The sequence below is a fragment of the Geospiza fortis genome, unplaced genomic scaffold (assembly GCF_000277835.1).
Source record: "Geospiza fortis unplaced genomic scaffold, GeoFor_1.0 scaffold98, whole genome shotgun sequence".
Lineage (NCBI taxonomy): Eukaryota > Metazoa > Chordata > Aves > Passeriformes > Thraupidae > Geospiza > Geospiza fortis.
The window spans coordinates 11,975,814-11,999,646 of record NW_005054306.1 but is presented as its reverse complement, the minus strand read 5'-3'; the positions used below and the strand labels follow the sequence as shown (position 1 = coordinate 11,999,646).

The 23,833-nt window shown below is 36.7% G+C and overlaps 1 protein-coding gene across 1 annotated transcript in view; it reads right to left on the bottom strand.

Moving 5' to 3' along the window:
* The window catches only part of LAMA2 (laminin subunit alpha 2), a 254,316-nt gene that overhangs the window by 181,683 nt on the left and 48,800 nt on the right, over positions 1 to 23,833 (bottom strand). Inside the window, exons 10-12 of the mRNA XM_031066728.1 lie at positions 15,583 to 15,743; positions 11,994 to 12,134; positions 10,480 to 10,653 (exon numbers count right to left, since the gene is read on the bottom strand). Of these exons, the coding sequence (XP_030922588.1) occupies positions 10,480 to 10,653; positions 11,994 to 12,134; positions 15,583 to 15,743 (476 nt within the window). The remainder of the gene's footprint in view (positions 1 to 10,479; positions 10,654 to 11,993; positions 12,135 to 15,582; positions 15,744 to 23,833) is intronic.

Below are 23,833 nucleotides of genomic sequence, written 5' to 3'. Positions count from 1 at the left end.
CACTTCTATTTGATCCAAAATAGAGACAGTGCAGGAGCAGTCAAGAGAGACTGACATTTGGAGAGCTCTTTTGCCTACCCCAAATCTTTTTGGCTATCATTTCTTTTCCTTGAATATTGCAAGCAAAATCATGTTTTGTTTCATGCAGCTCTGGGAAGGCCTGGTAATGAGTCTGGTGATTTACTGATAGAATCATCTATTTGATCACTTATACCTACACTTATGGTAGGAGTATGAGATTCTGAGTTATCCTGAAACCATTAAGGTTCGAAAAGCACTCTGTGATGAATATCATTCATCATTGTAATGCTGCCAGATCCACCACTAAACCATGTCTCTAATCACCCCATCTACACATTTTTGAACATTTCCAAGGATGGTGATTCCACCGCTTCCCTGGGTAGTTTGTTCCAATACTAGACCATTCTTTCAGTGAAGAAATGTTTCCAAATCTTGAATCTACACCTCTTCTGGCACAACTTGATGCTCTTTCCTCTTGTCCTGTCATGTGTTACCTGAGAGAAAAGACCCATGGCCATCTGTTTATACCCTCCTTTAAGGTTGTTATAGAGTGTAGTAAGGTCTCCTTGAGCTTTTTCTCCAGGATAAACAACTCCAATTTGTTACCAAATGTCAGGATTTTTCCACTACTGCAAGTGTCTTTTCAGAAACAAAGGAAGAAAATTGCAGTGACATTTCCTCAAAGGCACACTGCAGTTACTCAACCAACTCCAATAAAACCAAAGAGGATTGCACTTTCCAAATTCAGAAACAAAGTATCTCTCTGTGATGTTTTGAATAGAAAATTTGAGAATGTTTACTGAAAAAAGCCAAAGAAGCGAACCATTGCCAGCTAGCTCTAACATAAAAGCTTGACAGCTTTTTGAAAAAAGTTGCCCTGATCATTCCTCAATTTAATTTTCTGTAATTTTTAATCTCATGCAGCAGTTTTTATTCTCTTTCATCCTTTGTGTTACATATTCATATTTCTGTTCAACCCGTGAGATGTATGTATAAAGTGATTTTTATTCAAATGTATAGGAATACTCATCACCTATTTGATATAAAACAAAAGACACAGAACAGTGACAAAACCGGATTTTGTGCATCTACTTAACTGAGCTAAGACATCATCTATGAAAGAGAGGAAAAATTCACTGGGCCTCATAGCACTGAAACTCGGCAAAAAAACTGTAGAAAGTTCTTTCTGAAAAAGAACTTTTCATCACAGCAGACTAAACATAATTAGCTCACACATCAAAGTAATAAGACACAGCTGACCAAACAATGTATCTATTTATTTGATTATCTTTAAAGGCATCTGTAGTTACAAACCTACTTTCTAAGTTAAAAAATGCAGCTTCGGTCCACTGGTTTTATTACTTTAGACTGCTTAGTTTATTAAGCTAGGAAATCTTTCCATACCTAATAAGAACAGAATACTGATCTATTATTTCCTTTTTCATTTCACTTTTTTAACTTTTCCATCTGTTTTTTTTTTAACTTGGCAAACAGTTACAATTACTAGATATGTGTACAGCTCTGCATTGTTGCATTTAATTTAAAATATGTAAGAAGAAAAAGTTCTTCTCTAATATGACAGACTTTGATCATCTAAGCTTCAAATAACTTCAAAGTAAATGAAATACTGTGTTGTGGTTTTTCTGGAGCACAGAAAATACAATATTGATGGAAAACTACGGATTACTATTCCCTGTATTTATATCCATTAATATTTCTGCAAACAAGCTACCTAGCTCACGGCAAAGCAAACTTAGAATTGTGTGAAGTTTTGCCTTACTAACTGCATGGTCAAGTATGTGCTGCAGTGAGGGAGAGCTCACCAAGACACATGCCAGGAAACATTCTGGTAGGAAGAGATGCATGGCCATGGAGAGGATTGCTGTACTGACTGGCTAATTTGGCTAATTTGCTATTTTGCACAGCCTAAAGTCTTTTGTTTAAAGGACTGCTCACTCCAGGTCACAACTTCAGAGCACACTGGAGCTATCCTACAGATAACTGAGATGTGGTTCAGGAATATATAGAGCCCTTTCTCTTCTTCAGTTTCATTTTAAAAACTGAGTCATAACCAAAATAATCTTTTAAGAAGTCAAACTGAAGGGATGTATCTCTGGCACTGTTATTTTTAATTAATAAAGCACACTTGAAATCCTCAACATAACAAAAAAAAAAAGCCTAGAAGAAAACTGACACAGAAAGTTGTTAAAATGACTGCCTTCACTGTGAAAAATTTTCCTGCCTCTAAAATGAATTAAACTAGCCAAGCAATTGATCCAGAAGGGTCAGGTGTTTAATGACATTTAATACTTACAGCTTCAAGAACTTGTAATAAAATAATGAAAAATATTGATAATGTTACAGTTCTTCTATCTTGCCCATTTTTCTGAGGAGGTTAGCTCTGGAAAATAAAGTGATAGAGCTAAGAGGGCCAAACATACATCACTCTCTACAATCAGAAAAAAAGAAAAAAAGGATTAACCTGTATCACAACAGAGAGTGCCTGTGAAACTGAAAAGGTATGTAGATACCAATCACAAATTCATCCAGCCATCTCAGGAGACGGGGGTGGTACTGCAGGTTATTGTCAGAAACATTCTAGCAAAATATGGAATGTTAAGGCAGGCTCATGAAAAAAACCCCACAAAAACACAAAACAACCTCACCAAAAATAAGTCCAAATCCATTCATTTGGGTAAAACAATCATCTGTCTCTACTCATGCATGCCATCTGCTCTTGCTGCTGCCACTCCTGTCAATCTGAAGTTGATAGGTAATGGCCCTATGATTCAGGGAAACTGCTGAAGTGTGTACTCAGGCTTCAGTTTGAGAGATGGGTTCATTTATCATCACAATAAGCTATTACCATCAATAGGTCACAACACATTGAAGAGACAGTCAGCCTAATTGGCTCAACTGAACTAGCTCTGGATGTGCCTCTAGGAGAGAAGCGCTGCTTTGCAGGTAATATTCCATCATTCAACAAACCACTTGTTTAATAATTCATTGCAGTTCCACTTAGGGTTCTAGCACATGATTATCCCTTCCATATGCCAAATATTGAGGTCTTAGCCCTTTTGCATCTTGGGTGCAAGAAGACAAATACAAATTCATTCTACAGTTATGGTAATCCACATTTCTAAAAACTTAGGGAGTATTTAAAATTCTCACTTTCTAAAGAAATATATTGTATAAAGCTAGGGCTTCTCTCTGGAAAATAAAATCGCTTCTTCCATTATTCTCTTCTATTAAAGATCATCTTACAGTATGCAAACTAACTAGGAATGTTAAGTAATGGATCTCATTTTGCTTTCTGGAGATTTCACAAATCAGCATGAGTCCATTCAGAGTAGTCAGGGTAGATGAGACATGGGGTAGTGTACATGAGACACAGGATCTACAGGATTTAAAGGATGCTTCATACTCTGTTCAGGTATTAGATCAAGGCATGATAATCAGTATTAATGTGCTCAGAATGATGACGCTATGAAAACACAAGTTAAAACTAAGTAAATAATTCAAGCTTCTAATCACTACTGTGCTACTTACTTGTCAGTTCTGGTTACCATTTCCTTATTCAATTCTTTGGCTGCTTATCACAGCCACAATGAGTACTGCTTCCCATAAACTAACACAAAATATATTAAAAAAGCATTACTTTGTCTAGATTTTGAATATCAGTTTGGGTTTTCTTTCACTAATGATGTCTTAATTGAATTTGTATGATTTTCAACCATTTATACCATCTTTGCATCTTGTGTACTCTTGTTAGTAATGCTGCTTTGTGTTTGAAAAATCAGTGACTCCTGTCAATATTTTGTTTTACAAACACACAACCTTTTTGTTAATGACAATAGATGTAAAATGCTGTTTACCAAGTTAGCTGGATTAGGTCTCCCAGATCTGTGAATTGATTAAAAATTCCCATAACACCCATACAATAAAATATGCGTCTTATAAATCCACACACACAGACTTCCTAAATCCATGAGCATGCGGGTGATTAGCACTTGGATTTGGGCACTGGTGCTATACCTGTTTGGTTTAAAGCTTCATATTGACACAAGGTAGTGTGTCAGTCCAGGTCAGGCACCAAAACTTAGTTTCTAAGGGCAGACGTACAATAGCAAGGCTATTCTATTCTATCCTATATGTAAAATGGAAACAACAGAATTTATATATCTCGTAGAGAAGCTGCATGTAAGGACAATCTTGAGATTGTCAGATGCTACCGAGCACATCAAACTTCAAAAACAATATAGCACAGATTGAAAATACAACAAATGGCTAGTGCTAAAGGCTGTTTCCCTTATGTACCATCAGAAATTCTCAGTACTTCTGCCCTGCTGCATACTGCCTTTTTGATATGGAAAGCAAAATGGAACATCACAAAATTACAAAACTAAAGCTCAGTGGCATCATGCAGTGTTACTAATGCGTTATATAAACTCAACAATTTCAATTACATTCTATTTCAAGATTTTGTACATAATTTAAATTTGAAGTAAATTATGGGGGACAGGTAAATCAAACAGAAATTGCAGTTTATTCATTCATAAAGGGGAATCTGGAAACTAAACATAAAACTAACTCTTTACAGCTCTCAATATTTTGAGAATGACTTTTCAGTAGTTCTCAAGTAAACCCTTCTGGTGATGGGCATAAATTCCTTCATCACGTCCTGTGTAACCCAATATGAACTAGGTGTTTGGACTATAAATTCTCTCTGATTAATCTAAGTGAGTAAAACTTGATTAAACACTTTACTTACAGGTACCCTGTGATGAGCAAGGAACTCTAAATATAGTTTTCAAAGCAAACACTTATTTACTGATGAAGTATTTAGCATGCAGAGGAATGTATATAAGAGGAACGAAATATAAGAAGAGCAAAATCCCAATGTATCCTCCCTTTCATAAATTTCAGTTTTCCTTTGCAGTGGTTAAGTAACCACTATTTAATTTTTCTATCTCTAGCTTGGGAATCATCACCATATATCTTTGCATGGTGATAAGCCCTCAGTACAAACCTCCAGATATATAAATTCTTCCCAAGTCAAAGCCTTTTTTGTTTTTCTTCTGCTTCTTCAGATCCTTCATTATTTTACTATGTTGGATGAAAGAAATCAGAGAGTAAAACTTTGCAAGTTGGAAAGCATATTCCCCCAATTTACTTCCTTTTAATTATTTCCTATCACCCCTCAGTGTTCTCTCTCTAGCATTCACTTCCCTTCTTTTGTGAAACTGCTTTATTTTCTGCTTGTTTCTCCATTTTTCAACTGCCTCTATTGATTGAAACCCTTGCCTTCAAGGCAGACTTGGGCAAGCAGGTAACACAAAGGACACTTGAGATTTATGAAATAATTTCACCAACAGTAAATTTCCTCTTTTATCTAGGGTAGTGTAAGATGATTTTAGCACCACGAAATTAAATGTAACATGGGATACATGAAATACTGCAGTCAGTGTTCTCAGCTAGGCAGAGTCTGAGCCCTGTTTCAACCCATTTCCAAGGCTCAAAGAGGCTGTAACAGTCTACTGGGCATCCTTAGTTTCCTTGTAATCACATTAACGGCTGCACTTGAACCGTCCCAACAGGCTACCCAAGCATCATTAAAAGCATTAACAAGGAACAAAGTGTGCAAAATTTACTTATCTCTTGGTGGTTCTTTACAGTCATGGGTAGCTGAGCCCCAAGTAGGACAGTACTAATACTGTTGCACTTTTTACTGGGGATCAAGCCAAATTTGGCAAGCCACAGCTGTGAAAGAATGCAGAGACCTACCCCTGGCCCTTTCATGCTGCCAAACTGAAAGAATATTTCAATAAAAATAAAGACTCTAAATCAAATAATGAAATACAAATTAAGTAAACTTAAAGAAAGCATCAGGTGTGGTTGAAATCCTTAAAATGTTTTGTTCTTTCCTTGGATGTCTGCTCTGTTTGTCTCATCTTTTCCATATCTGACTCTGCCTATTATCTCAATTTTTAGACGCTATATTGAAATAAGTGCTAATAAAATAAATGGCACATTTGTATGAATTGAAGACAACTTCATACTGTTGAGTGAGTCTGATTAGCATGGTGACTTGGTTTCGGTCAGATCAGTTTAGATTGTGATTTAAAATAAAACAATTATTTAGATCAGTTTAATGTTACTTGATATAAAAAGAAAAACATCAATAAACTAGACCATCTTTTTCTTAGAAGAATGGTAAAAATAGTAGCTTCCAACTACATTTTAACTTGTATTTCATCCATTTATACCAGAAAGTATTATGTCGGATTGCTTTCCTTTTTGAGGCAGGCACTAAAAGTAAGGGAGTTGTGGGTCTTTCTGACTGCATCATGTCTTATGAACATGAAAATCTTGAGATCTGAAACCATGACAATACTAGATGAAGCTTTCTGGGCTTAGTTGCATTCATAATTCAGGACAATTGATCCCAGCATTTCAGTTCCAGCTGATTATCGTATTATTTACGCGTCTTTATGTTTTGGGTCTCAACTCCATCCCTTCCCCCTGGGAGCCATAGACTGCAATTTGCTTGCATTATTCCGCCTTTTGTATCAGAATTGCCTAAGAAATGAAAACAAATGGAAGGAAATAAACATAAAAGCTATGAAGACCTAGTTTATGATTATTTTATAATTCAATTTTTAATCCTATGAGGTATTCTAGGCAGTCTGTAATAGATAATATGTCGCAAAACAAACTGCTCATTCTATCCCAATCTAGTTTTCCACCAGTGAAGTACTTTAAAAAGGCTGACAGATTTTTTAAATTTGCAGGAATTGACTACAGGCTCATTACAGTGTCTTCATTTCTGGACTCAACGAAACAATGACTTAGTGAAGTCAGCAAATAGGTTATCAGCAAATAGATAATTATAAAATAAGAAGAAAATAAATGAAGGGACAGGGTCAAAAAGTCCCCTTCCTGTTCTCTATGCACAGACTCTACACAAAACTTTCAGCTGCTGTCTTGGTTTTAACTGGAAATCAGAGAAAGAACAATATCTATCATGTGGCTGCTTTAGGTCTATGGAGTTGACAAACATGATCTGCAAGAACTTTTCCAAGAGAAAACAAAGCTAAACATTCAAATATTTTTGTTTTAATTTTCAACATGCTCTGACTTCATGAAGGATCAGCTTATATTAACCTAACTTACAGTGAATGAGATCACGCTGTACAACTCATTTAAATGATTCCTGAAAAACAGGGGTGGATTCAAGAAACATCTCAATCCAAGTCTGTCAGTATGCATATAGTGGTTTGGAGAAAAAGTGGTTCAGGGTTTCCATCATGTTGTTTGCAGTTTGAGTAATGGCAGCATTAGTATCTGCTCAAAACCCAGATGGAAGAGTGGGAGGGGATGTATTACGTGCTGTGCGTTGAGACCTAACAATGTCCAGAGATTTGAATTCTAAGACGAACTCCACCTAAGGACTGAACTAACCTGCAACTGCTGACCAAAGGCAATGCCCTAATCATTTGAAAAACGCAAGGTAAATCTCAACCCTCACATTAAAGCTCGCCCTTGGCAGAGAAAGGAAGACAAAACTTGCAGATACAGAAAACAAAAAAAAAAGCATGTACCCAAAGATGGAAGTTTCCTCATGGAATTTCAAGTGGCCTCAGCCACCTCTCATGTTTGTGTCATGGAGGGGTGGGAACAGGTGTCATATGTTTAGATATGTGGAATATCATGTTTACTTTTGTCTAATTATAAGGAGCTTCTACTCATCATACAAATCATCAAATTGCTTTTTGATGAGGCATCAAAGAGGCAGAGTCTATACATAATGTTAGACTTCCAAAATACTGCACACACCTAACCCTTCTGCACTGATTTTAAAGAAACAAGTGTTTCACATTATCCTGCTGAGTGGGGTATCTAATTTTTAATTTATTTTATACTTTCTTTTCAGTGCTCCGACCAAACATTATCATACTATAACTCATAACACTTACAGACAAATTAATAAAATATTTTAGCATGCACACATGTTTAAAAGAGACTTATAGATCCATTGTCAAAACAATTTAAGAAACTGTTAACTAAAAGAAAATGAGGTTTTCAAATACCTAAAATGTAATTAGAGTTTCTAAAATAATTCAATTTTTCAGATTCTAGAAGGTCTAACACAGCACAAGTCCTCATGATTGCTGCAATCCTTAGCTTAGTAGGCTATGGGAAGGTAGGCAGGCAAAAATATAAACTGCTTTATGATACCTACTAAAGCCTTAATACTAACCATTTTAAATCTGTTCTCTCAAATTATCCACTAGGTATTTTATTTCTAGAAATTAAATTTCTCCAGATTACTCCCAAACGTATTCTGCATCAAAAACATTGTTCAATTTCTCAGTTCAAATGCATATTATAAGGGTTTTTAAAAAGTTACTTGAATTTATACAAAGAAGTTTAAGTTCTGGTAGCAGCATATATATTTAGAAGTCAAAAAGGGCATGGTAATGTTAAATTAATTTGCTCATGTTTTTCTCCCACTCTGACATAAACAAGAATCCTGTACCATCTACAGCCTCTTGTTATTTAGAATGTCTCTGTCGAGACACAGTCAAAGACCAGTATCACATAGCCTAGTGTCACCCAGATTCAGATGAAAAAGAAAAAGCTGAAGGCTGCACAGGGGTATTCTATTTATAATGCTTTTTTCCTTCCAAAGAGGCATATGAAGATGGACGTAAAACAATCAGATAGGATACATATGTCAATCAACACTGTGGAGGCACACACTGGACGTGCCAACTTCATAATAAAAGAATTATTTGATATAAGTTTTTTGAGCTATATTTGAAAACTAGGAAATGCAGGATCATTACTACCTCTCTTTATTCAATTTTATTTTGGGAAATATTATTTAAGAGCAATAATTTTAGCAATATAGAGGAGGGACAGCTTTCTGTGACATAAGATTTATAAATGACAAGAGAAGTGTACATCTTGATAAAAGATTTCATAAATTTTTTTTCTATGTTTCTTTAGACAAAAATTTTTAAAGATTTTGTATGCTTTTACATACCAATTATTCTACAGCTAGCAGTTATTCTCAAGAAAGGATGTTTTTATCTAGATTCAGCTATTTGGTTTTATTCAGTTTCAGCTATTTAGAGAAATGTTTTATTGAGTTTACAAATAAGGACTCTCAATATTCTATTTCCATTTCCCTTTCCATAGAATAAATCATCTGGCCTAGGCATGTCATTACAACTACAGTTTACGTGATGCAACATGACAGTTAAGATGTACTGTGGCAATTTGAGTGCTTTCACTGTTATTGTAGTATCAAAAATTTATATGGTTCAGTTATTAAGGCAAATTGCTTCATTCATACAGTGATATCTGACAGTAACCACAAAGGACCTCCAAATTACACTGAAAAAATATCTTCCACATTCAAATAATGTGTGCATATTCCTACCATTATTTCGCTCACTGGCTAGAAGCAAGATGGAATTCTGTAAGGAAAAGTATCAGTTCACATTTCAGGGTAAGTTCACCAGACATACAATATTATAGAAGAAACTCCCTCTTGCCCAGCTAAGTGAGCCTGACTCTCTTTAACAATTTATAGGCCGTGAAAAGGATGCCCAATTCTTCGGAATGATGTTATTTAGTTTCAATGCACTCACTTACCTTCTGTCATGTTGATTTTCAGCCAACAGGAAGAAATAAATAAATAAATAAGAGGTTGACTAGCCTGAAGAGACTACAGAGGAAAACGTGTTCAAATACATCACTGTTAGCATTTCTGATAAGTTTTAACATAATCAGGGTTACAGGAAATGGAAAGCTGTTAAGTTTTCCTCACATTTAAGACTCATTGAGTCTTCAACTCTACTCTCTGGGAAAAAAATGAGATTTTCATGAAAGTATTTTGGATTTGGTATTAACCTGTGGGGTGTGAATATGTGTGCACATGCACGCTTAGATACACGCAGATTTAAATACACACATCAGAATTGTCACAAAGCTCACAACAGCATTTTCTGAGTTCCAGGGCAGAGAGCTCCCCACACACAAGTTTCCTGAAAAGCACTATACACCCCCACAACATCTGATACACAACCTGCATCTCTGAAAAGCAGATGAGGGAACTGGTATTCAAAGCAGAGGACAAGGTGGGAAGAGGCCAAGCTGAACCACACACCAGCTAGTTCATTCAAAAACCAATGCTGTGAACTAGCTGTATTTCTTTAACACCTGACAGCAGAAGACCAAAGAGGGCTCAAGGTTAAAGACACTTAATTAATTTTGTCTACCTTCTTACCTCAAAAGGATACTCCACACAGGTGATTCTTTTCTGCTTGCAATTCTGCCAGTCAGATAGCTAACCAATTTTATCCTCCCTCAGTTCCTCCCCTCTTCAAAGCCTTACCTTTTTTCTCAATACATCAAATTAGTGTTTAGGCAAGTACCACCTGCACTTACTTTGTTGCCCAAATAAGAACTGGGTGCGCTCCAGTAGTAAATCTGTGGCAGTACTTTTTGCGCAGCCACGTTGCTGATGCTGAGCTGCTGATGCCCATCAAATCTCTTTTGCGTGGGGATAACTCTGAGGAGACCTGGTAAGTCAGTCAGATACCAACCATTCATGTCTTCTATCTAAAATGATAGAAAAAAAAGAATAAATAAAATACACATTACAGTAAGAATCAGGACATTGATCATTTCAATAGCCACAGCCTTGCATTCTTCAATTTTTTAAAAAACTGATTAAGTATAATAGCAGTGTAGAAACCAAGGCAAACACAAAGTAAAAACAGCAAACATTTCCTATGTTATATGACTAGGAATTATAACTTCTCAGTTTGAAAGAACAGCAAGTATTTGCATTCTGTGCTTCATGGTCCAGAGCAAGAAGGAAATTCCATCATACAAACCTATATGCAAGAATATCTACAAATATTTTGAAAGTTTTCAGTAAATAATATCAGTCAACGATTGTACAGAAAATGAACTGACAAATGGATATACATTTTCTGATTGCTGTAGGCAGCGTAATTTATAATATGTTTCCATTCTAAAAACTTAGAAGGCCAAATATACTTTTAATATCTTTTTGGTGCTGGAAAGCACCAGAACTTGAATTTCTGAAATCCCATAACTAGAAATGAATCATCAGAGAAGAGCACACTGTTTGTACAAAGATGGCTTCTGGAGCCCAGATACAAGCAGAACAACAAATGAGCTCAGCCATGGAATGGAAAATTTCCCAGTTGCTGGCATGTAAATGAAAACATTAGACATATATGATGTTACTTGAAGATTTCTAGCGTAACAATATGGCCAAAATCAAGATCTAGTAGACCTAGAACACATTTCCCAAACTCAATCTACAGTCATGAATATGTAGCAAACATCCATTTCAGTGGCATCAGTGTCTGAGCTTTGAGAACTAATTTACAGTTTAGAGTATATTTGCAGGCTAAAGACATTTTTCTACAGTATAAATAAGAACAGCAGGTTCATATCCCTCTCACATAATTTCCTAGGAATGCAGCATACAAAAGAAATGCATTCAAAATGCCCCCTGCGAGGCATTCCTTTTTCTTACTTAAGCTGTGTGTTGTACATTTACTGTTTCCAATTCTTAATTACTTCAGGTCTAGAAATTTAGTAATGACCTGGAAAAGAGGTTGCCCTATGGATATGGAGCATTTAATTCAGGAGTATTTATGTATGCACATTCCAGGACTGTGTTTATGCATACGGCTTCAATTTATATTGTTATAGCTTCTTTTGTGCTTTTCACTGTTCTAATTGCTCTATTTCAGAACTTTCTCACAAAGACTGACAAAGCTTGCAAGCATTTTCTTCCAGATAAATGAAAATTAAGAGACATGCATGATTTTCTAATAAGAAAAAACCTAGTGACAATGGTTAGTGACAACACAAAAAACACAAAGCAAAGACATGTACTGGTATGATATGATTTTTCTTACATTTCTGTAGGTAAAGGGAGAGTGTCTGCAGACGTTTGTTTTCCCAGAGCAGAAACATTCCTCACAGCCTTCGGGATTATTTTGCTGAAGATTGAAGAAACCTGGTTTACAACGGTCACAGTTTTCTCCTTCAACATGCTCCTGGAAAGGTACATTAGAGTATTACTTCAGATGCCATAGATAAGAATCAGAGATCACTGGGTTTTTATTCTTCAGGAGGACTCTAAAGACATTTATAGGAAAGACTTTCTTATTTGTGAATGTTAGTAGCAAATCCTTTACACAGTAAAAGGTGCTATGTGGCTGCATGTAAATAATAGGACATGGAATTTGAACAATAAAAGAGTTGTCATTTCTCATCTCTATGAATGGACATACTTAATTTCAGGTAATATACATAAAATTTATATCCTTTACACTTGAGAGTCTCAGAGGAGAAGGAAGGATGGCACAATGTTACAACCTCAACAACTATAGTATGTAGGTAGGGCTGACAAAATCCATGCACATCCAGCTGATGGAAACTACAGGTATGTGGCAGTAGTTGTACTAATCACTCTGAGTATCAGTTTTTCAGAGATCTGTCACTAATAGATGAATTCTGGATAAATACAAGTGGTAAATGGGCTGCAGCTCTCCATAACTACATGTGTTTGCCAGCCATGTAGCCAGGTTTGGAAACTCCTCCCCTGCAGGACAACAGGCACTAAATATATATCAGCTATTTTAAACTTAGCATTTTGTAATTATATTTTTCATAGAAAACTTGTGTTGTGCATTAAATCCTACTATCTTACACTATAAATCAATTTGTCCTATAGGCAAAGTTAAAGCCAGATTTTCTACACAGTGTGTGTGGCAGGATGCTTATGATATGGTGCTGGCTTAGTAATTCAGTATTTTCCCCAACAGAGCTCAGAAAATTCTTCCGCTTTCAGAGGTATTATGCACAGTCTCCCTAACCCTGGAGACAGCACTCTGTGGAATGCACATGGGACTGAACTGTTGGCTCTACATCAGCAGAAATGAGCACATTCTAAAAACCCTGCCTACACTGTGCAGTCTAGGATAGCCCAAAATGCACAGCTCCCAAGTAAATTCACTGAAAGCCATTTGATAGCCTCCTGGTTAAGATGTAGCAAACCTGGCAAAAATGGGGTAAAGCAGGTGGATGTATGGGGAGAAAGGACAGCACACATGAATTAAGAGAAAACAGAGACACTGTGCAGAAAGTGGCAATGACCTGCAAAAAGGGAGATACAGTGAAAATTTCATGTCTTCACCACTGATTATACAGTAAAAATATGTCTAACAAAGTATCTTTGCTCTGTCTCTACTGCTGTGCTCTATACTCCTCTTCAATAATATAATTCAGACTATTAAACAAACCACAAACATCTTTAATAAAACTCAAGGTTATAAGATAATTACATTTAATTTCAATATCTCATTAATCTCAAGACTGGCATTTTCACATTTTCACCAGAAATCTTGGGATTAATCAATGCCTATTACTACCATGGGTATGTCAAAATCAACGGGTTACTCATGCTTCATGTGAATAATAACGTGGGCAATATCTGGACACAGATACTCTCACCCTTGATTTAAGAAACTACAATTATGAACACTGGTCCCAAAATTTCATACTGTGTTGATGTGTTTAGTGTGTGCAGAGCGGGAAGAGGAAAATAAAAAGAGAGCTGCAAAACAAACGTGTTTAAATACAAAGTTGCCCACTTTGCAGTCACAAATGTCATCTGTGAGTAAAACCTGTAGAACTCCATTGAGTAGGCAGCAAATTCAGTGAATAATAGATATAATAATATTCAGAGTTGGAAAGGAGATCTAACCTATCCCTCAGCAAATAAAGCAATGTTTCTGCAACCCCATGTATTTCTCAACACTTTTCAGCACAGTATTAAGCTATCCAAAGATGAAACTTTGAACACATACCTTCATAAAGTTCCAAAGCCTATCCAGTTAGGACTGTTTTTCAGCAACTTCCTTTACAAGAAAACTATCTTTAGCAAATTTAAAGCTCATCATAGGTAACTGAAAGATGTGATTAAAAGAAGGGAAGCATTTCCTAAGACCTGCTATTAACCAGACATCCCACTTTATTCTTCACATGGAGCATAACTAATCTGATGATTTCAGTGTCCCTTTGACCATATTCTGCTTTGATTTGAATTTGAAGATTGCTAGTGAAATTAAATGTATATGTATCTGTATCTCAGCTATGTACAAAAGGTATCATTTTTCTCCCACAAGCACTTAAAAAGGAGGAGCACAAAGAAGACAAAAGATGAACACTGAGAGAAAAGTGCATATGATGAGAACTCTCTGGGATAGGAACACTTATTTCTATTCTTTATTTCTTCATTTTGGTCTGTGTGTACTAACAGGTCAGATTGGCTTTATATTAATAACATAATAAGAATCATTAAGCATTATTTATCTGGTATTTAGCATAATTCATCTTCATCAAAGCTCTATTCCAAGCCAGAACATAGCAAAATCACCGTCTTATGATCTTCTAGACTTGATAGCTAAGTAATTAGAAATATGATGTGGATGATTTTATTTCTGATAGAGAGCATGTGGCTGTTACATAAAGTGAGGATAAAGTTAATTCTCTGAGTAGATTTCAGTGCTATTCAGCTGTCAAACCAGAGCTTTGTGCATGTCTGCAGCATGAGATGGAAGCATTTTTTGTACATTCCTGTATTTAAGAATGTCATGTAAGTATTTTTAAATTCTCATTTGTGACTAATTCTGTTAACTAAATTTTAAAAGGGAATTCCTATAAATACAGTACAGAAAAACTGATCCACAGTACAGTGAGCAGTCCTTTGGGCATATTCATGGTCACTTACTAGACTGTGACTTAGAAAGTACAACCATTTCTAAAGCCTTTCTGATAGCTAGGTATTTTATAAGTGGATGCATCTGCTTTAAATGTTTTTAATTTCAACATACTATCAAGATATAGTTTGAGGGAGATACCCAATGGCACACAGAGAAAAACCCTCTTAAATTTTCTTCACAGAAATTAAGACATCCTACAGAAAGGATATATTTTGTTTTTTAAAACAGGTTAGAGATTTCTGAACAATGAACCATCCCGAGGCAGGAAAGAATGACTATTCCTAAGAGGCAACTTTCTTGATTCAATAGATCATCACTTCATTTCCTCTTTTTGAAATCACATTTAGAGGTTAGTTTTAGAAGTTACAACACTGTAAACATATAGTTTCTGAGTAGATGAGGATGGGGTTTGAGACAAATGATTCACAGGCTTTGTGAATGAAGTGTCCCTTCATTAAAGATTTCTAAGGACTTGTATGACAGGCAGCATACAAGGCTCCCAGGCAAATATGTTGATTGAAGTGAGTTCTGAGATGACACAAGACCGTGTAGGATTTTGTAGGACCAGGACCAAGTGTTTTGTGAGGAGTGGCTAACATAGATACTAACACAGCCAGGTAGAACAGTGGAATACTCTGGCATAATTACAAGGGCATTAATGAAATCTTCCAGTACCCTTAGTATCTTTCCATGGCTCAGAAGAATTGGACATCCATACCTTGCAGATGCAGGGACCTATGCAGGGGTCATCATTTTCACTGCCCTCAAGGGAGCAGTTGCAGGGCAGGCACTCAGGATATCCTGTGTAACCCAAGGCACATTGATTGCAGCTTTCTCCTGCATAGCCAGTCTTGCAGTGACAGAAACCAGGCAATAAATCTATGGGAAGAGGGAGAAAACAGACGTATTTCACTTGTCATTATTATTGTCAGATATGTGTGTTAGAGCGCTCAAAGCAACACTTTTAGTAGGTTTAACATAAGGGGGTGTTTACTGCTGTTCACACCACCATCTATAACTCAGAGTCATCTGAGAGAAGCCAGAAAGAACAATGTAAGAATAGGGCAAGTATGCAGTGATTTGAATTCTGAGTTTCCAGAAATCTGCATATTATAAATCTTGAAAATCAAAACATATCCCTACTTTGCATCTAACCGTCCCTGTAAACCTTCTCTTCCATTAATTCATCTGAAGACCTTCAACATCCTTTTACATTCAGAATCTGTAAGGGTGCCCCAGCAGGGAATTTCACATTTAGCCTTGTATAGTGTGAAAGAAAACACTGATGTGTGATAAATCTCTGTTTATTACCATCTAATTGTTATATCATAGAAAAGAGAAAGTAACCATTCACTTTATCTATGCCATCTGTGATTCAATATACATCTATCATATCCTCCCTGACATTTTTAATTCATATGTGATAAACTCCTAGGCCTACTCAATATCTCTACACAGAAACTGCTTGGTATGGCTGAAAACCTTGTCCTTCTCTGCACTGTTTCCAGTTCTAATACATTATTTAAAGAGGGTGTGCATACTGTAAATTGGTTTGATTGGTTTTTCTGATTATTTTTTTCTGTTGTTTTTTTAAAAAAACGTAGTATTTCCTAAGGACCCGTTGATGTTTTTGACTACTGCCATGACAGAACAGAGACAACAGATCTGAGGCATAGTCTGACATAATTCCAAGAGCTGTTTCACAACTGATAGTGCTTAATTCAGAAATCACAGTAATCACTGTACAAGTAGAACTACTTTTCTCAGTGTTCTATGTTTCCTGTAATTGCTACAAAAAATTCATCATTTATTTTACTACCCAGACACTATCTTGAGATCCTTCTGAACATTTTGCAGTTCTTTCATTTTTCTATGCTGAAAGATTTTGTACTTGCTAACTTTGTCACCTTCCTACTCATCCCTTCTCCAGGTTAAATATGAATATTTTCAACAGTTCATATTGATCATCACTGTGAAAATGGTCCATTTATTCTTTTAACCAAGTACTAAGCCATGAAAGAACCTTTTCTCCTTATCCCATTACACTTTTCTTTGTGGATTTTGGTAAAAGATCTTGTCAAAACCTTTGAAAATCAAAATACAATATTAATCAAATGAGCCTTTGTTCACATATTGATTTAATCCTTCAAACAGATTCATAAGGGAGGATGTCCTTTACATAAAACCCCTAGTCTTGATTTTTGCCCATTTTTGCCACATTTCAGAAATTGTATAAATCCTTTATTGTAGATCTAGTGATTTCCATGGAACAGAAACCAGACCTTCTGATTCTAGTTTCTTGGAACACCCTGTCTTTCTTTTGGATAAACAGTGCCTATTCAAAATTAATATCTGTTTTGAAAAATATTGTAAGCTATTTTTAATGCCTCAAGCAACTAAATTTTCAAGTACTCAATTCATCCTGAAGCCATGGATAAATATGCTATATGCCTAACAAATTTTGATTCTGCATTTATCAATTCACTTTAAACCTGACACTTCTGTTTGAGGCAGCTCTTCTGACTTGTCCCCATGAATGAAGACTCCCAAGTGGGAAATTCCCTGAGCTATTCTACTCACTGTTAAAAAGAATTAATATAATTAATATAGTTTTTCTGCTGTGGCCATTTCTTTCTTGAGATGTCCATTTATATCTTGATTACATCTAAACCATATTTAACTCCTACTGCATTTGAATCTCTAGCACCCTGATTCTGAATTATCTGAAAAAGAACCTCTTAGCAACATCTAACTGTTTAGAAAATTATTCCTTACAATATGTGTATTTATTATTAAGAGCATGACTTTCTGGAATCTATCACAATTTATATTCTTTTTTATTATCCTCAGTTAGGAATAACTTTTGATTTTCAGTGGGTTTCCTTCTGTTGTTTAAATAGATGTATCTCTTTTTTTGTTAGCTTAATTGCATTGCTTGAATAATTCTGAACCAGAGAAATGCATCTTCTCTGAATGTCTAATACACAGTCTATAAACCCTAAGCTTGCCATTAGCAGTCTTGGATTGTTCATTTTTATTTTCCTTTTATAGATTTCCTTGTTTTGATTAAGTTGTTTTTCAGGGAGGCTTTCTCATTCCTACAAGAATGTTGAATTTCACTGTCCTTCAGGAGGAGAGTTTTAAAACAGTCCCTCATGCATAAATCCAGAGGTGCTTTTCCTTTTTATGGCTTTAACTAGCTATCTGAAGAAGCAGCCACCTACAGAAGTTTTAAATTATATTATCTGTTAATCTATACAGAGGTGAAATTCAATCTGTCTGCTCTAACCTTGAAGCCTCTTTGATCTCCTGTAGCACATCATACTGACTGTCACCTTCTTGATCTGTCCTAATTATACACAGAATTTCAGTGCATGAAATTTCTGTTACTTACTATCTCAAAGTGATGTGCTCCGTGGGTTTTGATGCCTTTGACTCAGCTGATTCTCAGATTTCTGAGTTATTCCCCTCTCAAACCACTACCATCAAGGCCCCACAGCACAGCAGGACACAAGCCCTTGTAATCTGGGTCAATGCATCCTAACAGGACAATCTGGAACAGAGAAACTTTTGTTCCTTCCAGATGAAAATAGCTGGCTATACTCCAGTGTTCAGCAGTAAAAGACATAGGTAAGCCTACGTTTTAGAAGTGAGCCCACCTCATTTGAAAGCTTCAGGAACTCATATCTCACAAATCAAGTCTCAGCAAGCTCAAATTCAACTATATGTCTCAGTATGGAGCTCCCAAATACTCATTTACATCTACAGCCTCTCCTCCATTGCCCACTCCATCCATTTTTTTTTAGTTCCCCAACAAGAACCATCCCTTCTCCTGCTCTTCCTTTCTATGCAGTTATTGAAAATTTTCCTGTCAGCAGCCCAGCTTGCCCCATTCTTATACAGCACACACGGGTAACCTCAGCACACCTCTTATCAAGAGACCTCACACTCCACGTGAGAGAGAGGAAGGCAGGAGGTTGCTACCTGTCACACATCCTTCCAGCTCTCACACTTGTTGATACAGTTGGGTCTGTTTACTTGATTTGGCTCCATGCCTTCCTCCATTTACAGCCCTTGTGAGATCTCAGCTCTCCCTGCGTTACACAGCGTGTGAATTCCGCTCAGTACCCCACTGGTTGTTTGTGATGAGGCTGCTATAGTGCATATATAATGTACAATATGTCAACAGCCTAACTACATTTCAATTTAGGGCAGATGTTTCAGGTCTGTCTCTAGTTTTTGTTGTAATGAACTGATATTTCAGAAGAAGGACATCTTTTGCTTTTGGTCTATGCCTTCATAGGTCTTGTTTGAATGGGGCTTTATTTGATGAAGCTGTTATTCCCTGTTTTCTGCCTGCATATTATCAGTTTCTGTCCTGTCTTTCAGCATGCAGAGACTTTGAAAATGCACCCTAGAGGATGAGTCATCTTGAAATACGAGTTTTACCAGTTAGTTTTTCGTAGCCTAGCAGTCTTTCAAAGCTGCACAAAAATAAATGCATGCAAAAGCATGAACCAGATCCTCAAAAAACCTGCAACCCTAGGAATGGTCTCTTGTCATTTTCAACTCCTGTTCAACAGCCTATAAATTAAAAAAATAATTTCATGGAAGTCAGTGGGACTGCTTGCTGAGCAAAGTAGTACAAAGCCTGAATAAAGATCAAGATGTCTGGATCTTACTTATTCTAAAATGTCAGAGGACTTTTTCAGCAAAAATAAACATCTGTCATTGGGATTATATTGTACTTAAAGAGGCAATAGGGGAGAAAAAGATGGCATGCCCTGAAGACTGACTCATAAAACTCTGCCAGGTTCCAAACCTGTCAGTTCTTGCAGGTTCTTAAGGGCTATTTGTAAAATGGCTATTTGTTAAAGTCTAGCCATTAGAGCCTGAAACAAGAGTACCAATCCATGGAGAAAGCCTTAATTGCTGGAGTACGGAATACTTCTAGATGGTTGGACCTTCGCTTCTGTATGGAACACTTGCAATATCTGCAATAGTTAAGTGTAGTTATTATTAGGATGAATTGAATGCAGATGGAAAAGTTCCAGTTTTAGAATTTTTGCCATCCAGTTACAAAACCTAGAGGAATCTTCATCAGTTTATTTTATGATTGAGCCTAAATTTATCTTTTTTGTATTTCTCACATAAGATATAGGACTGCCGTGAAAGAATATTTAAAAAGCATTCTTGAAGATTCAAAACCAAAAACACACTTTACAAGCAATTGATTTTAGACTACTGACTGAGACACATGAGGACAAAGAGATCAAAATGGAAATTATACATAAAATACAAAGATACTTCTTTCTTTCCTGAAACAATGAATGCTATATTATAAAGCAGCTTCTCTATGCCCTTCTCTTATCTAGCAAAACCTAATTATGACTACAGGATGCAGTAATTTAAATCCTCTTGATGCATTTCATCAATGCACCAGTTATTATAGTATTTGCTACAATTTTCCATTTTAATTGCTGTTACCTACTGTATTCAAGAACAGAGAATGTACAGCCTCCAGCTATATTTTACTTGAGAGCTCTTCACAGTGACTCTATATCCCCAGTGATGTTCCCTACTATCTTATTTCCATTTTAGTTTAATGTCTTTTACTCACTCAAAGCATTTACTTAGCACACATTTAAGAAGCATACTCCCATCCAACACCAAGCAAACAATTTACCCTCATACAACCAGCCATTGACTCTTTAAGATGTATTTCAACCCACCCAGAGTGTTCATTCTGGTTCACTGGTGAATAGATAGATTCCTTCAGACAGACCATGCTTTCCAGCTTTTCCTTCATGAACACTTACCAGTGCTTCAAACCAAATTGCTGCCCAGGGTGAGCAGTATGCAGTAAAAAGAATTTTATCAGTGTACTGAATACAAATGTCAGAGGGAAAAAAGGGAAGAAGTGATCTTCTTTCAGGATAGTTTTATGCTACAAATTATATCCAGGCTCGCTCTTGATTCTAAAACAACCTCTTCTGCTACAACAGGAATCTTTTCTTAAAAGAAATATTAGAAAGGGTTTTCCTCTCAACCCACATTATTGTGTCTTTTTTATTGAATAAGACATTATATTTACAAATATGTGACTGGTTCAAGAACTATAAACATAATGAGCGAGAAGTAAACACTTTTCCTAATGTGTTGGAAACTTATTTAGTACAAGTGAAAAAAAAAAGGCTAATAAACAGTAAGAACAAAGACCAAAGAGCAAGTCCATTACAGGCAGAATAGCTTTGATGCCCAGATATATGTAGAGCTAGCTTATTTTTGTTGTTGTAGTCTTAAAATAGAAAAATAATAAGATAGATATCAAAATTATCCTCTGGCCACTGTTCAGACAGAGTGAAGTGTCTACTTCTCATTAGACTTCTAAGACTGGGCAGGACACAGACAACTGGTCCCAAGAACAAATGTATGGACTACTGTGGGGAGGGAATTTCTTACATGATGGCAGTTATCTAAACAACAATTGTGCTTGTCACATATGAGAATAAATAGTTTAAGCACACAGAATAACCTCCACAGTAAATAAATTGGAAGCAGAAGGCGTCAATTAGTTTAGAAAGGAATAAATGAAAAAAATTCATTTATGTGCTGCAAATAACACATTCAACAGAAATTAAGAATACTCTAACATTCTCAAAAGCAGCAGGCCTCCAACCAACCACAGAAGCATGAGGTAAATTTCAGGTAGATAAGAAAAAGCTGGTTACAGTCAAGACAGAAAAAGATGAGAGTTTTCATTTTGTGAAGAGAACAAAAGAACTCTGGTTCTTGGGACTGGAGAAACTAGAGCATTCAACAGCTTCTTTGAATGCCTGAGGCCAGATGAGCAGGACTGGCTACCTGCAATAAAAGTACAAGGTGGAAAAGCAGAAAAAAATAATCCAAGATATTATCTTCAACATGTTAGTATGACATGCTTATTGATTTTCTAGAAAAACACCATTAATGATCCAAACAGGAGCTTAATTCTCTTCCTATAGATATTCACAAATGAGGCAAGAGAAGAATTTGCCAGAAGGAAGATCAGAGCACTAAAAAGGCAGAAGGAGACATAGCAAGGTGTCAAAGTGCAGTACCACCTTGTCAGATTCAGAAAATATAAGCAGATGTAGAAAGCAACTATAAGATGGTTTAGATCTGCTGAATGCTCAGAGGCATAAGACATTTTGAGAGCTCCTAAGGACACCATTACTGACAAACAAGACAGAAAAATGTCTCTATCCTTTTTCTTTCCTCTTCTCGTGAGAGAGGAGCTGTCAGCGTGTTAAGTGCTGATCAGCTGCCAGGCCCCAGGAAGATGACCCACACCAGGGGCCAGAAAAGAGAAACTGCAGCAGCGACAGTTTCAGAGACCAAGCAGCTGCGTAACATGCAAGTGGGACATCACATTTTTTGAATTAATTATTCCCCATCTCAAAATCACAGGCTGAGAGGTTCCTTTGTTGTATTGTCTGTCATCTGTAACCTGTTTTAGTCTCATCCACAGGTTTGGTACAGGCATTGGAGAGCCTTGCTGTGTTTTTGCCAGCTTTGGGATTCATCCTCCCTTCTGCTCATATCTGTCTCTCATATCACTCCACATGATACACTGCACTGGGTATCCCTGCCCAGGTGCTGGCAGCAGGGAGGGGGCTGCAAAGGCAGCCCAGCCTCTGTGAGGAAAAGGCTGTGCCAGACACAACCAGCTCCCAACAGGGCACACAGCCCCTCAGGCAGCCAGGTCAGAGAATGGAGAAGGGGAAGTAGTGGAAGGAGAAGCTCCTGGTCCAGAGCAGATACACCCTTGGAGCCCCTGGAGGAAACCAGGCGGGAGCAGATATCCACATTGCATTTTCATGAAGAAAATGTTGGATATTTCTTGAAGGAACTACATCCCATGGAGAACTGCTGGTAGAGAATTTTTTTTTTTCGTGAAGGATGTAGGTCCATGGGAAGCACCCACACTGGAGCTGGGGAAAAGTGTGAGGAGGAAGGAGTGTCAAAAAGGAACTGTTATGACCACTGCTACAACTCCTGCTTGCTATAATCCTGCACTACTTGTGGTAGTGGGGGAGGATGAAGAGGAGCAGTCTGGAATGAAGAAGTGAGGGTGAGTCTGGGGAAAAAAAAGGAAGATGGAGGAAGAGGTGTATTCTTAATTTTTTTTTCTCTACCTGAAACTATTTAAATCTGCAATAACTTAAGTCAACTTTCCCCAAATAAAGTCTGTTTTGCCCAGGAAGATAACTGTAAAATGATTTCCTGGTTGTTACTTCGGCCCATGAGCTGCTTCCTCTTTTGTTCTGCCCCTGCCCTGCTGAGAAGGGCAGTGAGAGAGTGCTGGGTGGGCAGCTTCAGCTGGCCAAGACCAACCCACCGGAGACACCACTGGGACAGTAAATCAGTATCATTTTATTGAACTGGTGCAATCAGTACATGGTTATTACAGTAGATTATGGGCCCTGTCTTTACATCTCTGCCATGTCGCTTTTATGTTCTATTGATCTCTGTTTTAAAGGATTGCTACATCTCATCAATAGATTGTAATTAGCCCAATTTATGAATCTGTTAAGAACCGACCTTGAGTTTCGTTGTCTTCCTACAGTATTTTCAGATGTTTTACAATGAAAGAACCAAAAAAAAAGGCAATTCATTGTTTCCAAAGCCCAATGAACAGTTCACTGTCTATGTGAAGACAGCTTTTACAGGGCTATGGTAAGCATCTTGTAATCCTACATGAATAACACAGAAAGCAAGTAAATACCTTTAGAGAATAATTTTTAGATTTCAAATGGAAATATGCTTAGACAGGAGAAGATATAACAAACATCACTGTTGCATGAGTTTTAATTTCCATGGTAAAAGAAGAAAGCTCTTTAGTGCCAAAATTCTTCACTATTTTCCACTGGGAATATTCTTCCAAACATACACAAGTTTCCCAGCCATGAATCTAAAAGAAGCCTCAA